Source organism: Tachysurus fulvidraco, chromosome 12 (genome assembly GCF_022655615.1).
Source record: "Tachysurus fulvidraco isolate hzauxx_2018 chromosome 12, HZAU_PFXX_2.0, whole genome shotgun sequence".
NCBI classification, from domain to species: Eukaryota; Metazoa; Chordata; class Actinopteri; order Siluriformes; family Bagridae; genus Tachysurus; species Tachysurus fulvidraco.
The window spans coordinates 21,224,029-21,239,028 of record NC_062529.1 but is presented as its reverse complement, the minus strand read 5'-3'; the positions used below and the strand labels follow the sequence as shown (position 1 = coordinate 21,239,028).

Genomic DNA, 15,000 nt, shown 5'->3' with positions numbered 1-15,000 from the left:
TGCATTAATCACACGTCAGGCCGGTGATGACAAAAAGCCAATCACACTTAGTATGAGACGAAGTGACAGAGGGGGAACAGGCGGTGTGATAGCACAAACAGCTTACAGCTGCAAGGCCCACAAGGAAAAAAACGCTAAGGTGGGTTGACAGGGGGTGTGTACGCACATGTTTACTAATGTGTATCCGTTCTGTGTGTGTTTACTGGGGTGTATTTGGTAGGAATTCATTCATTGTATGTCTGTGTGTGTGTGTGTGATTGTGTGTATGTGTGTGTGTGTGATTGTGTGCACGCACGTGTGATTGTGTGTGTTCGTGCGTGTGTGTTTGTGTGTGATTGTGTGTGCTTGTGTGTGTGTATGTGTTTTTGTGTGTGTGTGTGTGTGTGTGTGTGTGTGTGTATGTGTGATTGTGTGTGTGCGTGTGTGATTGTGTGTGTGTATGTTTGTGTGTGATTGTGTGCTTGTGTGTGTATGTGTGTTTGTGTGTGCGTGTGTGATTGTGTGTGTGTATATGTTTGTGTGTGATTGTGTGCTTGTGTGTGCGTATGTTATTGTGTGTGTGTATATGTTTGTGTGTGATTGTGTGCTTGTGTGTGATTGTGTGCTTGTGTGTGCTTGTGTGTGTGTGCTTGTGTGTGTATGTTTGTGTGTGTGTATGTTTTTGTGTGTGTGTGTGTGTGTGATTGTGTGTGTGTGTGTATGTTTGTGTGTGTGTGTGTGATTGTGTGTGCCACTTTTAAATGCAGTTTTGTTCTCTTCTGTGATTTATACGTAACTACACAACTATTAGTCTGATAAATAAACAAAAAACAAATAAATAAGGAATAGACAAAAACTAGAGTAAAAAGGCTAATTAAAAAAAAGATAATTAACCCTTTCATAACCTTTTCAATCCACTGCAATGTGATGCGACATAAAATCAAGTGATCGAATAAAAACTAAATAAAAAGTCCGATCTAATGATATACGAGGGGAAAGAAGGTAAAGAGAGAAATAAACAGCTAATAGAAGGCTAGTGGGTGTGTGTATAAATATATATATGTGTATAATCGTTCCCTGAAGGATGTGATGTGAAATCATATTATATACAGAGAAGCTTGTGTTTTCAGCAGATTTGGCCGCAGACCCGTCGTCACGACACACACACATCCGAAGCCGTCTCTCGTTCCCGTGTGTGGAACATGAGCATGAGAAATTCTCAAAAAACAACTCATTACACATTTGTCTTCACTGCTAGGAGTTTAAAAGAAGAATCCTGAGCTTGTCAAATTAAGTAGTTTTCTGTGAAGTAAAGCAAAAAACTCTACAATTTTTTTATAATAATAATAATAATAATAATAATAATAATAATAATAATAATCACAAAAAAATCTTGCGTGGGATTGACGTAGCACATTTGGTCCGTGATTTATTATTTATTTATTATTTTGCACACGATTTAAAGCGACTCCGAGATAACGGACACTTGCCTGGGTTCGATTTTATCGCGTAATTTATCGCTATTTGCGATTTCTCGACCGACTTGAACTACGCCAAGTGATTATTTCCGAATTCTTTCCTGTAAAGAGAAGCGAAAGTTTAAACGAAAAACTGAGCGATTGTAGTTTGTCATTTTATCCTCTTCAACATCAAACTTGACAGCTGTGGGTTCTGCTGTGGGCGTGGCTTCACCTGTACCTGATTTCTGTGGGTCTAACCTTGTATGTTTGACAGAATCGTGTTCCCCCCTTTTGTGATCCCATCGTCTTAATGATTACGGCAGCAGTCCTACAGCATCCGGGTGAGATTATGTGCTGAAGTGAAGGTGAAGCAACTGATCAAACCAGTAAAAGGAAGTAAAGGAAGAGCTACTGAAGGCTCCGGGTCAGGAGGAAAAACAGTGTGGCTGGACAGAGTGAGTTGTTTACCTGCGTGTGTTTGTTGGACACGTCTGTATGGTTGGTCTGTAACGAGCTGTTCTCTTTCTTTGTGCCGTCCGCGTCGTTCGGTCTCACGCTCCTCTTCGCCTTCATGTCAGGATCTTGGTTGTAGCTGAACCCGAGTGTGTGTGGATGTGAAACAGAGGCCGGCGGTTGCTCTCCACCCGCCGGAGCCACACCGTCCCTCTCTTTTTCCTTCTCTCCTTCACTCTCGGCATCGATCGCATCCTCTTTTGCCCCTGAAGCGTCGAGGTTCACGTTGGTCGCAGCCGAGGATGTGCACGGAGCGGTTTCTGTTAACTCTGTGTCTTCTGGCTCCTCCCCTTTGACATCAGGATGGACGTTTTGCGTCTGGTTTTGAACCTCGGCGTAAAAGGTGTCGTGAGCCACGGAGCTCTCCGTGTCGGTGTGGAAATCGCCCACTTTGTAGGTGCTGCGTCCGGCCTGGGCCTCGATCTGTAACACACTCAGCTCCTGACCGCTGAAGTGCGCACGGATCTGGTACAGGTACGTCATCACGGTCAGCTTATCCGGGATCGCCAGCAGCACCATGTCGGCCGGCTCCAGCAGCCGAGAGATGCCCAGAGTTGCGAAGCCGTCGTACGCCTGCAGCACACACGAAAACATAAATATATAAACTAGACTAGAGTCAACTATTTAAAACAAGTTTTATACAGTGAAGTGTAGTGACATGAAGGCAGAGAGGCCAAAAAAAAAGCATGTTTTACAGGTACGGGGCTCAGAAAATGTTTTTTAATCTTCTCTTAAAAACAAACAAACAAACAAACAAACAAACAAATGGGTAAACTCTGAAGTCGACAAAATAACTGATAACATTTAACTCTTAAATCATTAGTCACTGGAAATAAATAACAATCAGAGTGGTTAGAAATTGTGTTTACTAATGAAATAAAAGGTGCTGCGTTTCTTCTGTGTTTTTAAGTAAATAAATAAATCCCACTTTTTCTAATAAACCTGATCTGGTAATAAACCTATTCTGTTTCCCGAAATACAAACGATTTCGTTATTTAGTCACAGAAAATGCTCGGTATGGAGCCGTGTGTCATTTCTCTACATTATATCCAAATAAAATCAGCCTCTGCTGAGACTCCAAAGATTCATGTGTAAAAACTAGAGTTTTTTTTTGCATATGTTTATCTGTATTTATCTTTTTGAAGCCCTTTGTGTCCAGACTTAAACGGTGTATAGGGCTCTGAGGGGTAAATAGTGGGCACAGGTATAAGAAGAGGTGGTTGTAGGGTGTAGGGCAGAGGGCATGACTAGATTTGGAACAAGACAAGCAGAGATCGGTAGGTGGAAGGAGGCCTAGACAGCTAATGTCAAGGATGGCTCTCTCTGATAAGAGCTCGATATGAAGAAACACTAAACTAATCCCCCCTCAGTCTTATCATATACACACATCTCTCTCTCTCTCTCTCTCTCTCTCTCTCTCTCTCTCTCTCACACACACACACACAACACTGCATTCTGGCCTGTCTGTGTCTATCAAGTGTAATTAGACTGATTTGTCCTGATGTGAAATACAGACAGATAATCAAATAGGTTTAAAAAACTCTCAATCCCTGATCAGCTGATAGAGAGAGAGAGAGAGAGAGAGAGAGAGAGAGAGAGAGAGAGACAGAGAGAAAGGGAGAGACAGGGACAGAGAGAGAGAAAGAGAGTGACAGAGACAGAAAGAAAGAGACAGAGAGAAAGAGAGACAGAGAGAGAGAGACAGAGAGAGAGAGAGAGAGAGACCGAGGGAGAGACAGAGAGAAACAGAGACAGAAAGAGAGAGAAAGAGAGAGAAAGAAACAGAGAGAGACCGAGAGAAAGAGAGAAACAGAGACAGAAAGAGAGACAAAGAGAGAGACAGAGAGAGGGAGACCGAGAGAAAGAGAGAAGCAGAGACAGAGACAGAGAGAGAGAGATGGAGAAAGAGTGTGTGAAAAGGGCAGAAACAATAGAAACTCATTTGGACTGTTTTGGAGGAGAAATGTGCCTTTAAATTGTTGTCTTTTTGTCCTCGCGCTTGTTTATCAAGGCTTGTATCAGCAGTGCAGTTAATTCCAGGTTGCTGAGAAGAGACAGCCATTGTCTCCACATCTCTACTGCTTTCCCATCGGAGTTTATCAGGCTTCTCTCTCCAATGGTATGTGTGTGTGTGTGTGTGTGTGTGTGTGTGTGTTGCGTGAGCAATCAAAACTAAGCTCTTTCTCAATTTACAATTAATTACAACCCCCCCCCCCTCCCCCCGATCAGGATGCACGTCCTGAGTAAACCAGAGGAAAAGTCTGGAGGTGCAGGTTTCTGTTTAGGTTTCTGTTTGCTTTATAAAGGGGAAAAAAAAGCAAAAATCATGAACGAGTAAAAAAAAAAGAAAAAAAAAGAAAGAAAGAAAAAAAAAGAGGAAAACAATGCAACACACCGTTCCCCTTTCTTCTACAAGCACAGGGCTATAAACAAACAAACAAACAAACAAATAAATAAATATATGAAGATTTTTGACAGAAATCATTTTACAGTTTGTAAACATGGGTTTACAGTAAAAAGTATAAGATATCGTTAAATAGTGCCAACCCATCACAGGGCACACACACACTCATTCACTCACACACACACACTACAGACAATTTTACAGAGATGCCAATCAACCTACCATGCATGTCTTTGAACCGGGGGAGGAAACCGGAGTACCAGGAGGAAACCCCCGAAGCACGGGGAGAACATGCAAACTCCACACACACAAGGCAGAGGCGGGAATCGAACCCCGACCCTGGAGTTGTGAGGCGAACGTGCTAAGCACTAAGCCACCGTGTCCCCCAACGTCACATTTTTATCTGTTTATTACAAACGTCACCGCCAACGATCGGCTCCCGACCGCACGGCTGATTACATTATTACGCCGTTAATAAATAAACCGATGTTTATTTGAGCGATATCTCACGACAAAGACTGTGATATTCGACATAACAGCATTATAGTGAGCGTGACATCGCTTTATTACGACCGATCTATTAACAAGAAATGGACGCTGAGTAAATAACACATTATAACCAAATAGTTTGTCATCAGCTAAAATAATTCCCATAACCGGACAGAGTGCTGCACGTCGCCGTGCCGACCAGCAGACCGACAGACGGCTTATATAAAGTGTCCTAACAATTATATAAGAAATTGTTAAGAAACTAATTGAAATTTAAGTGGCAAAGACGGAGGAGAAGTGAACGTCCCGGTGCCGTTATAGTAAACATCAGAACTCTAATGAACGTTCTATCATTTCTCTTTATTACTGATAATAACAAATCCACTAGCAGGCTAGGCTAGATCGCTAGCTGATAGTGGATAGGACTGATAACGGTGTTGTGGTTACAGAGGATCAGTACTAAGTACTCGTAAAGAAACCTCCAGTTTTGTCTGTTTCCATGAGGAAGAGCTCAATAATCCAGGATCAGAGATTTTCGGAGAATCTCTGGTAATGAAGGAGTTAATTATGTTGTCTTTATAAACACAGATATGAAAAGTACAATGCACAATTGAAATCGTTCTCTACGCTGCTGTTTTGTGTATGACTTTCTCTGATAACACAAATCTGACCCCCCCCAACACACACACACACACACACACACACACACACACACACACACACACACACACACACACACACACACACACACACACACAATAGAAGAGTGCTTTGTTTATGAATGACATTGTTGAATGACTGACAGGTATCCATCACGGTCAATCACACACATGTCCAGAGGCTTTCCTCTCTTCCTGCAAGGTTACACAGGAACGTAAGAAAGCGTGCACAACACACACACACACACACACACACACACACACACACACACACACACACACACACAGGATCATGTGTCATGGGAAATTAGTCTAGCTCACACTCTCTCATTACACAAAACACAGAAGGGAATGAATGAATGGGAATAAAATCCTAATAACCAAGCTATTCTGTGTGTGTGTGTGTGTGTGTGTGTGTGTGTGTGTGTGTGTGTGTGTGTGTTCGTCCGTCCCTTTATTGATTGTTCTTATCTGTCATATTTCAATGGACACTATTGCAATCATGGCTTAGCCGCGGGGGTTATTGTATCAAATGGAAATGAGAGTGTGTGCATACTTGTGAGACAGAGTGTGTGTGTGTGTGTGTGTGTGTGTGTGTGTGTGTGTGTGTGTGTGTGTGTGTGTGTGAGTGTGTGAGTTTACGTGTGAGACTGAGAGAGGTCCTTAACCTCAGTTGCTGCAGTAGAAGTAACCTGTGACTCCATCCTTAACTAACTATTTCTCTCTCACACACATACATGCCACACACACACACACACACACACACACACACACACACACACAGCCTGTCATTCAGAGCAGGAATTAATAGCTTAATTGGGTGGGAGGAGGGAGACTGAAAACTACCACCTGCTCCTGCTGCCCCTGTCTCCATCCACCATCCATTGTTAACAACACAGCGTTCATTCCACACCAAGGCCGCAGGGGTTATCAGTCACACAGACACAACCGGAGACTCTGTGTGTGTGTGTGATGTGTGTGTGTGTGTGTGTGTGTGATGGGATAGAGGTATGAGCAGGAAATCATTTTGCAGGGAGTAGGTATTCAGTATTGGGGTGGGGGGGGGGGGTGTTTGTGTGTTTCCCTTTGTATTTTTAATTCTCTGTGTGGGCCAAAGGTAAGAAATACACAACACAGCGACCATCACAAGTGACTGTTAAATCAGTGACTCAACATCTGTCTAATGACAAATAAAACAACAATTACACTGAAAAGTAATTCAGTACTAATCTCAAACAAACTCTGTCTAATTATAACGACACCAATCGTGACTACGCTCCGGCTGATCGTGACTACGCTCCGGCTGATCGTGACTACGCTCCGGCTGATCGTGACTACGCTCCGGCTGATCGTGACTACGCTCCGTCTGATCGCGACTACGCTCCGTCTGATCGCGACTACGCTCCGCCTGATCACGACTACGCTCAGCCTGTTCGCGACTACGCTCCGGCTGATCGCGACTACGCTCTACCTGATCGCGACTACGCTCCGCCTGATCGCGACTACGCTCCGGCTGATCGCGACTACGCTCCGCCTGTTCGTGACTATGCTCTGTCTGATCACAACAGCACTCAGTACAAACACAACTGAACTTCGCCAAATCACGACTTCACAGTCTGATCCCAAACATACTCGGTCTGATCCCAAACATACTCGGTCTGATTCCAAACTTACTCGGTCTGATCCCAAACATACTCGGTCTGATTCCAAACTTACTCGGTCTGATCCCAAACATACTCGGTCTGATCCCAAACATGCTCGGTCTGATCCCAAACATACTCGGTCTGATCCCAAACATACTCGGTCTGATCCCAAACATACTCGGTCTGATCCCAAACATACTCGGTCTGATCCCAAACATGCTCGGTCTGATCCCAAACATACTCGGTCTGATCCCAAACATGCTCGGTCTGATCCCAAACATGCTCGGTGTCTGATCCCAAACATGCTCGGTCTGATTCCAAACATACTCGGTCTGATCCCAATCATACTCGGTCTGATTCCAAACATGCTCGGTGTCTGATCCCAAACATCCCAACTAAACTCCCACCTCATCACAATCAAAAGTGTATTTTTCACTTTTCTTTAGTTTTACATGTTTGCCTACACAGGAATAGCGTGAGTTTATGTCAAGACTACTAAAAGGTTTTTTTCCTTCTGGTTCTCTCTCGGTCTCTCTCTCTCTTTCTCTCTGTCTCTGTCTCTCTCTGTCCCTCTCTCATATCTGTAACTGGATTACAGCTAAGGTAGACCCAAACCACACACACACACACACACACACTTAAATCCACAAAGAGTGTGCTCCTAGGATTAGAATATGTTTTGACACACCATGTACATCATCCCTCTCTCCTTCTCTCTCTCCATAAAATAGAGGGATGTTTAGTTTATTCGCAGCATGTTTTTGAATTATGATGCTATCTTACAGTTCCCCTGTGATTTTTCTGCTCTCTCTGTCACACAACCACGACCAACATACACACTTTCCATCACGCTGCCTTCTGAAAGTGGCAATTAGAAAGCTCTGGGTGAGAGCAAAGGGGCTTTAAAATAAAAACGAGAGTGACCTGTGAGGGGGATTACAGACACACGCACATGCATTAGTGTTTTAATGTAAGAGTAAGAGCTGCTGTGGTCTTTACCTTTTTGTTGTTTTCTTTAATGTCTTGAGGATTTAGAGACTTGTAGTCACTAGCAGGGAGAGAGAGAGAAAGAGAGAGACAGAGAGAGAGAGAGAGAGAAAGTGAGATACAGAGAGAGAGAGAGAAAGTGAGATACAGAGAGAGAGAGAGAGAGAGAGAGAGAGAGAGAGAGAGAGAGAGAGAGAGAGAGAGACAGACAAAGAGAGAGAGAAAGAGAGAGAGAGAGAGAGAGAGAAAGAGAGAGAGAGAGAAAGTGAAATACAGAGACAGACAAAGAGAGAGAGAGAAAAAGAGAGAGGGAGAGCGAGAGACAGACAGACAGACAGAGAGAGAGAGAGAGAGAACAGAACAGTCATTAGTACGTAAGGTACAATTCACTCAGCAACACTCCCCTACACTCTGCTCATGTTATAGTTGTCATGAATTACATTTTATGTTATTAGGGATGCGATGTTTATGAGTTGTTGGTACTTTATTAACATACTCTGAACATCACAGAACATTTTAGTTCAAACAAAACCAAACCCAGTACATCACTAGTAATATATGTGAATGTGATCAATTGTATTTGTCATAGATGTGACGGGGTACTTTTATTAGGGAGGGTGGATCTATGGGGCCCCCAGTAACAGTGCGAAATGATCTGACATTTAATTATAAATACTCAAACAAATGACTATGAATGTAAAAATGGAGAAAGACAGACAGTTGTGTATGTGTGTGTGTGTGTGTAAGTTAGCTTGTACTGTATAAATGTTGTAATTAATGCAGATTTGAGGCGTGCTGATGAGAGCAGTTTCACCAACACTCACAAATTGAACAGAGGGATTACACTCTTATGTACACACCGTATAGAGACATGCTGTACAAGTGTATGCATGTATTTATAGGGCTGTATTGTGTGTGTGTGTGTGTGTGTGTGTGTGTGTGTGTGTGTGTGTGTGTGTGTGTGTGTGTGTGTGTGTGTGTGTGTGTGCAGGAGTGAGTGCTAGAAAAAGAGAGAAATGTAATCCCTTTCAGTTTGATGAGTGATTGGAATCTTTCCATAAATGTGTGTGTGTGTGTGTGTGTGTGTGTGTGTGTGTGTGTGTGTGTCTCAGTAATACAGGTGAACTGTACGGTCACATATGTAATTAACAAGCAGGTGTAATCAGGACAGCAATCAGCTAATAAGGATCCTCTGTAAATAAGGTGCAACAAAACAGGACAGGATCCTGAACAGGTGTGTGTGTGTGTGTGTGTGTGTGTGTGTGTGTGTGTGTGTGTGTGTGTGTGTGTATGCGTGTGTGTGCATATGCGCGTATGCGTGTCTGTGTGTGCGTGTCTGTGTGTGCGTGCGCGCATGTGTGTGCATGCATGTATGCGTGCGTGTGTGTGTGTGTATGTGTGTGTGTGCGCATGTGTGCGTGTATGCATGTGTGTGTGCGTGCGCATGTGTGCGTGCGCGTATGTGTGTGCATGCATGTATGCGCGTGTGTGTGTGTATGTGTGTGTATGCGTGTGTGTATGCGTGCATGTCTGTGTGTGTATGCATGTGTGTGTATGCGTGTGTGTGTGTATGCATGTGTGTGTGTATGCGCGCATGTCTGTGTGTATGCGTGTGCGCGCATGTCTGTGTGTGTGCGTGTGTGTATACGCGCGTGCGTGTGTGTGTGTGTGTGTGTGTGTGTATGCGTGCGTGCGTGTGTGTGTATGTGTGTATGCACCTTTAAAATGACCACTGTAAAACTTTTGGGGGACTGAATAAACTTTGTGTGGTTCCTGGACCAGCGTAAACAAGCGATGTGACCTTCGGTCGTGACGGAACAAAGCTCATCTGCTGGTTACGATAAGTGTCATAAAAATTCGACAGAATCGGTTCCGAGCCAGTTTCTCGTCAGTGAGACGAGTGTGTGTCTCAAGAAAGACTGATATAGACACATCAGCTCTTTGAAAATGGTGACAGTGGACCTATCAAGTGTGTGTCTGTGTGTGTGTGTGTGTGTGTGTGTGTGTGTGTTTCTCTTACATGAGATCTGGTCTGAAATGGTGCAGCAGGGCACAGAAGGCGAGCCCGTTCCTCCATGATGTGGTGAAGTTGGTGATCTTAACTCCGCGGTAGTTCTTGGTCACCTCTCGGCACCAGACAAGCAGTGAATGACTGGCATTTGGCCTTCCTCCCAACACTGGACTGGGCACTGGGCTGTCCTGCACACACAAACACACACATTCATTTAAAAACTAAAACAACAACAACTCGCTTCCTTGGGTTTCAATTAAGAAGAGTTTATTACTAAGATTTATCATATACCTGATTAGGGCTGGGCAATAAAACGATAACGATATGTATCGTGATAGACACGTGATCGATATCGGTAAAAAATATACGTTCGATAAAACGTTCGGAAGTCAACTACTTTTTCATATTCCTGCAGGTTTTATATTTCAAACAACGTTACTGTTGTGTATCAGGTTGTGTTTTATATTACAGATGTATCTCAGTCTACCTCAGTTTTATTTCTGTTTACAAAACACTGCACATATTTTATAACACTTTATTCAGCAGAAGGTGAGCAGCTAGTGAACTTCCTCGCACTAAACCTGCACTAAACTCTCAGGTTTCTCTGTATATATTTAACACTTTGTGCTATTTTATTACACTTTATTAAGCATTTCTTACATTTTCTGTCATTTTGCACCTTAAATGTTAAGAGATAATAGTTAAGTATTCATTGTGACTTTAGACTCATGTTTACATTATAATTATTAGTAATAACTAATAACTGAGGGGATTCTGATCAGAGGAAGGTTAAGTTTAAAATAAAAATGTTTAAATGTAATATATTTTTCTCCTGGTCCTTATTTCAAATGGGTAATAAAAAATATCAATAATTATCGATATCAACCGATATGAAGCACTGATATCGTGATACAATTTTCAGCCGTATCGCCCAGCCCTATACCTGACTGTCACAATGTTAATAGAAACGTCATGTTTATCATTTAGACAAAACCAACACACCACCACCACCACCCTCAGTATCTTAACCATACCATCTGGTCCATCACACCGCAATTAGCTCTATAAGCTCAACTTGCCCTCTCAAATAGAGATGCACACAACCACACAACCTGTGCTGTCTGTAATAAACACAGTGTGTGACCACGTCTAACTTATACACATTATTAATTAAGGCTGCTGTGTCTGAAGTCTTATCAGGTCGATAGAGAGGACGGGAATCTTCTGTAAAACAAGATTGGCAAAATCCTGCAAAATCCCAAATCAGAGAGCTCGGCGAGAGCGGCCTCGCTCTGACATAATCCCGTTAGACAGTCAAAAAGTGGCGTCACGGATCCTGCACGGACAGAAAATTACACACCAAAACACACGGGAAGAAGTGAAAGTGAATTTGTGCAAGTCAGAGACAAAACTCGTGTGAATGTGGTTCAGAGTCTAAGTATAAATCTAACACAGAGACCCAGACAACACTCCCTGATAAAAGCCTTATTTGTAAATGCACACGTGTGTGTGTGTGTGTGTGTGTGTGTGTGTGTGTGTGTGTGTGTGTGTGTGTGTGTGAGAGAGAGAGAGAGAGACTGAGAGACTGCTGGGCTCCTAACACAGATGATAGACAACAGATTAAATGCTCTGAATGTGTACAGCAGATGAAGAACACCCCCCTTTGGACAGGATGTGCTACTGCAGGAATTAATACACACACACACTCACAAGTGAAGACTCACACGCACACACGCACAGAGACTCGCACGTGCACACACACAGAGACTGACTCACATGCACACACACACACACAGAGACTGACTCACATGCACACACACACACACACAGAGACAGACTCACATGCACACACACACACACACACACACACACAGAGACAGACTCACGTGCACACACACACAGAGACTGACTCACGTGCACACACACACACACACACACACACACACACACACACACACACACACACACACACACACACACACACACACACACACACACACACACACACACACAGACAGAGACAGACTCCTGTGCAAACACACACACACAGAGACAGACTAACATGCACACACACAGAGACAGACTCACACGCACACACACACACACACACACACACACACACACACACACACACACACACACACACACACACACACACACACACAGACAGAGACAGACTCCTGTGCAAACACACACACACAGAGACAGACTAACATGCACACACACAGAGAGACAGACTCATTCATGCACAGAGACAGACTCACACGCACACACACACACACACACACACACACACACAGAGAGACTCACGCGTGCACAGAGACCGACTCACGTGCGCACAGAGACACACTCGCGCACAGAGACACACTCGCGCACAGAGACACACACACAGAGACTCGCGTACACAGAAACACAGACACTGAGACACAAACACTCACAGACACACACCTCATTCACTCCTACACACTCCCTGCTGTTGGTCTCTCGTTATGATTTACATGTGTCTATTAGGTCGAACAGAAGCATTGAAGACATTTTAAAAGCTGCTATCTGATTACAGCCTGATTTCATTCAGCCACTTCTGTAGTACTGCATGTAGCTATAGCTGTAACTGACTGAATGGTTTTATATAAAGGACGAGGAAGTATATGTTATTTGTGTGTGTGTGTGTGTGTGTGTGTGTGTGTGTGTGCATGTGTGTGCGTGCGCATGTGTGTGTGTGTCAGATGATTATGTTCACGTCTAAACCCGACACTGATCTTTACACCGATAAAGAGAACATTTTAATGTTCAGAAAGCAGAAATGGACTCGTGTTCACTGTATACAAACACCACACACTTCTGCTCGACGAATTCTGGTTCATCATGAAGACTTTTGCCCCTTTCCCACCGAGGCAGTTTGAGTGCAGGTTCGGAGCCTAATTTAGAACCAGTTCTTTCTGTTTCGACACCCAAAGCACCGGCTCTGAACCAGGAAACGTGGTTCTTAAGTAGCACCAAAACGTTGCTGGTCTAGACTTAAGAACTGCTTGTGTCAGGGGCTGTGGGTGGGGCTGTGGGCGGGGCTACTGTTAGCGCATTTGATAATGTACCTTAAGTATACTAATGTTTAATACGCTTTTACTTTACCGCAATATGATACATTATCAGCACACATGATTGTAGGTAGCTACATGCTAAGGCTAACGTTTTTCTGTGTTAATGATAAAATAATGTTATGTACTTTCTCCATTACAACCTCCGTTTATACAGATTACACGGAGCTGCACGTACACGTTTTATTCGCCGCGTTTGGAAGCCAATGTAGGTTCACAAAGCCATGAGCATTAACAGTAAAGCAACATCCGCCATTGTTGATGTGTTTGTGTTTGCCGCTGCTGAGCTAACGTTGCTTGGACACGTGACACGTATACAGTGACGTCAGACTCGGCTCTGTGATGCTCTCTAACTGATGGAAAGGCAAACCGGGTCTTAGAAGGTTCGCCAGTGGAACCAACTTTGAACCAGCACCAGCGCTAACTCTGAACCAGCACCCAGTTCTTTCCGGTGGAAAAGGGGTATTTGAGAATTCCAGCATTTCAAAATCGACACTAAATCTTTCCCTCTTTGTTTGATGTTAGAGCATTTTTAACTAGTTAGAGCAAAATCTAATCTACGCACAATACAGATCAGACATTGTCTACAGGTAGTATGGTGAATTATGGGTATTCTCTAGCCATATAATGCTGATTTATAAAACGTCTCAGTGGATAGTGATTAGGACACAAATACAGCATTCGTATTCTGTTTACTCTATGAAATTATTTTCTTTAATAAAAGCAGTAAGTTGAATGCGTGTGTGTGTGTGTGTGTGTGTGTGTGTGTGTGTGTGTGTGTTGAGACTAAGGTATTTCGCTTGACTTTTCCTTTCTGCTCTTCACAAAGAGCATTACCATTTTAAGACCAACACACACTCACTCACACTCACACACAAAGAACAAAACACTCAGCTATGAATTAGAATTTTTTTTCTCTATATTTCCTCACGGAGTTTAATTAATTGAAATATATTCTGTTCTGAGACTCTTGGAGGAGAGACACAACCGGTACACTCGATCTGAGAGTAATTAATAAATTAATAAAAGCATTCTTTAACCATACACACACACACACACACACACACACACACACACACCCTCCTGAACCAGCTACCTGAGGCCCTTCTAGTACTTTAAGCCATGTTGTTGAAGGCACATGTTTAATTCCATGGCTGTAATTATCCGCCGTTCCAGGCCAGGTGCTATTAAAGCAATTAAGAAACGACAGAAGTTTGAGCGTCGGCGGCATCTGGGCACCTACAAACAACCCCCCCATACCAGCGCCTCAGGAAGACTTCTCAATTACTTTGTTTTTGTGAGGATTTGTGAACGACGGAGCCTTTCGTGACACGACGGAGACGCCGTGTTTTGACATGTGAATGTACTCGTGAAACGTCTGTGCGCTGTAAGTTAATCTGCACCAGATATTTGACATTACTACTTCCTCGTGCCTTGCTCGAATCTTTGCTCCTATGAGGTTGTGAACCCCAAAGGCATCATTATTTAATGAACCTGAACTGAGATTGTGCACCGGGGGTGTGTGTGTGTGTGTGTGTGTGTGTGTGTGTGTGTGTGTGTGTGAAGTTTATCCTGCCTGGACTGATCTTACAGAAGAATAACTGTAGCACAGATTGATTAAAAAGTGAATGATAGAAAGGAGTCAGAACACACAGAGCATCACAGCTTGCTGCATACGAAGCCGTGTAGTCGAACACTCTGACACCTGTACACCACTGAACGCTCCTACAACGGGCAGGTGGGCATCAGGACTGGGCCAT

At 43.5% G+C, this 15,000-nt stretch overlaps 1 protein-coding gene across 5 annotated transcripts in view; it reads right to left on the bottom strand.

Annotated features, from left to right (window-relative positions):
- Positions 1 to 15,000, bottom strand: part of ehbp1 (EH domain binding protein 1) — a 155,709-nt gene that overhangs the window by 71,172 nt on the left and 69,537 nt on the right. For all 5 annotated transcript variants that reach the window (XM_047821214.1, XM_047821213.1, XM_047821212.1 and 2 more), the window contains 3 exons: positions 10,155 to 10,333; positions 8,147 to 8,195; positions 1,908 to 2,525 (listed from right to left, as the gene is read on the bottom strand). In XM_047821214.1, the coding sequence (XP_047677170.1) occupies positions 1,908 to 2,525; positions 8,147 to 8,195; positions 10,155 to 10,333 (846 nt within the window). The remainder of the gene's footprint in view (positions 1 to 1,907; positions 2,526 to 8,146; positions 8,196 to 10,154; positions 10,334 to 15,000) is intronic.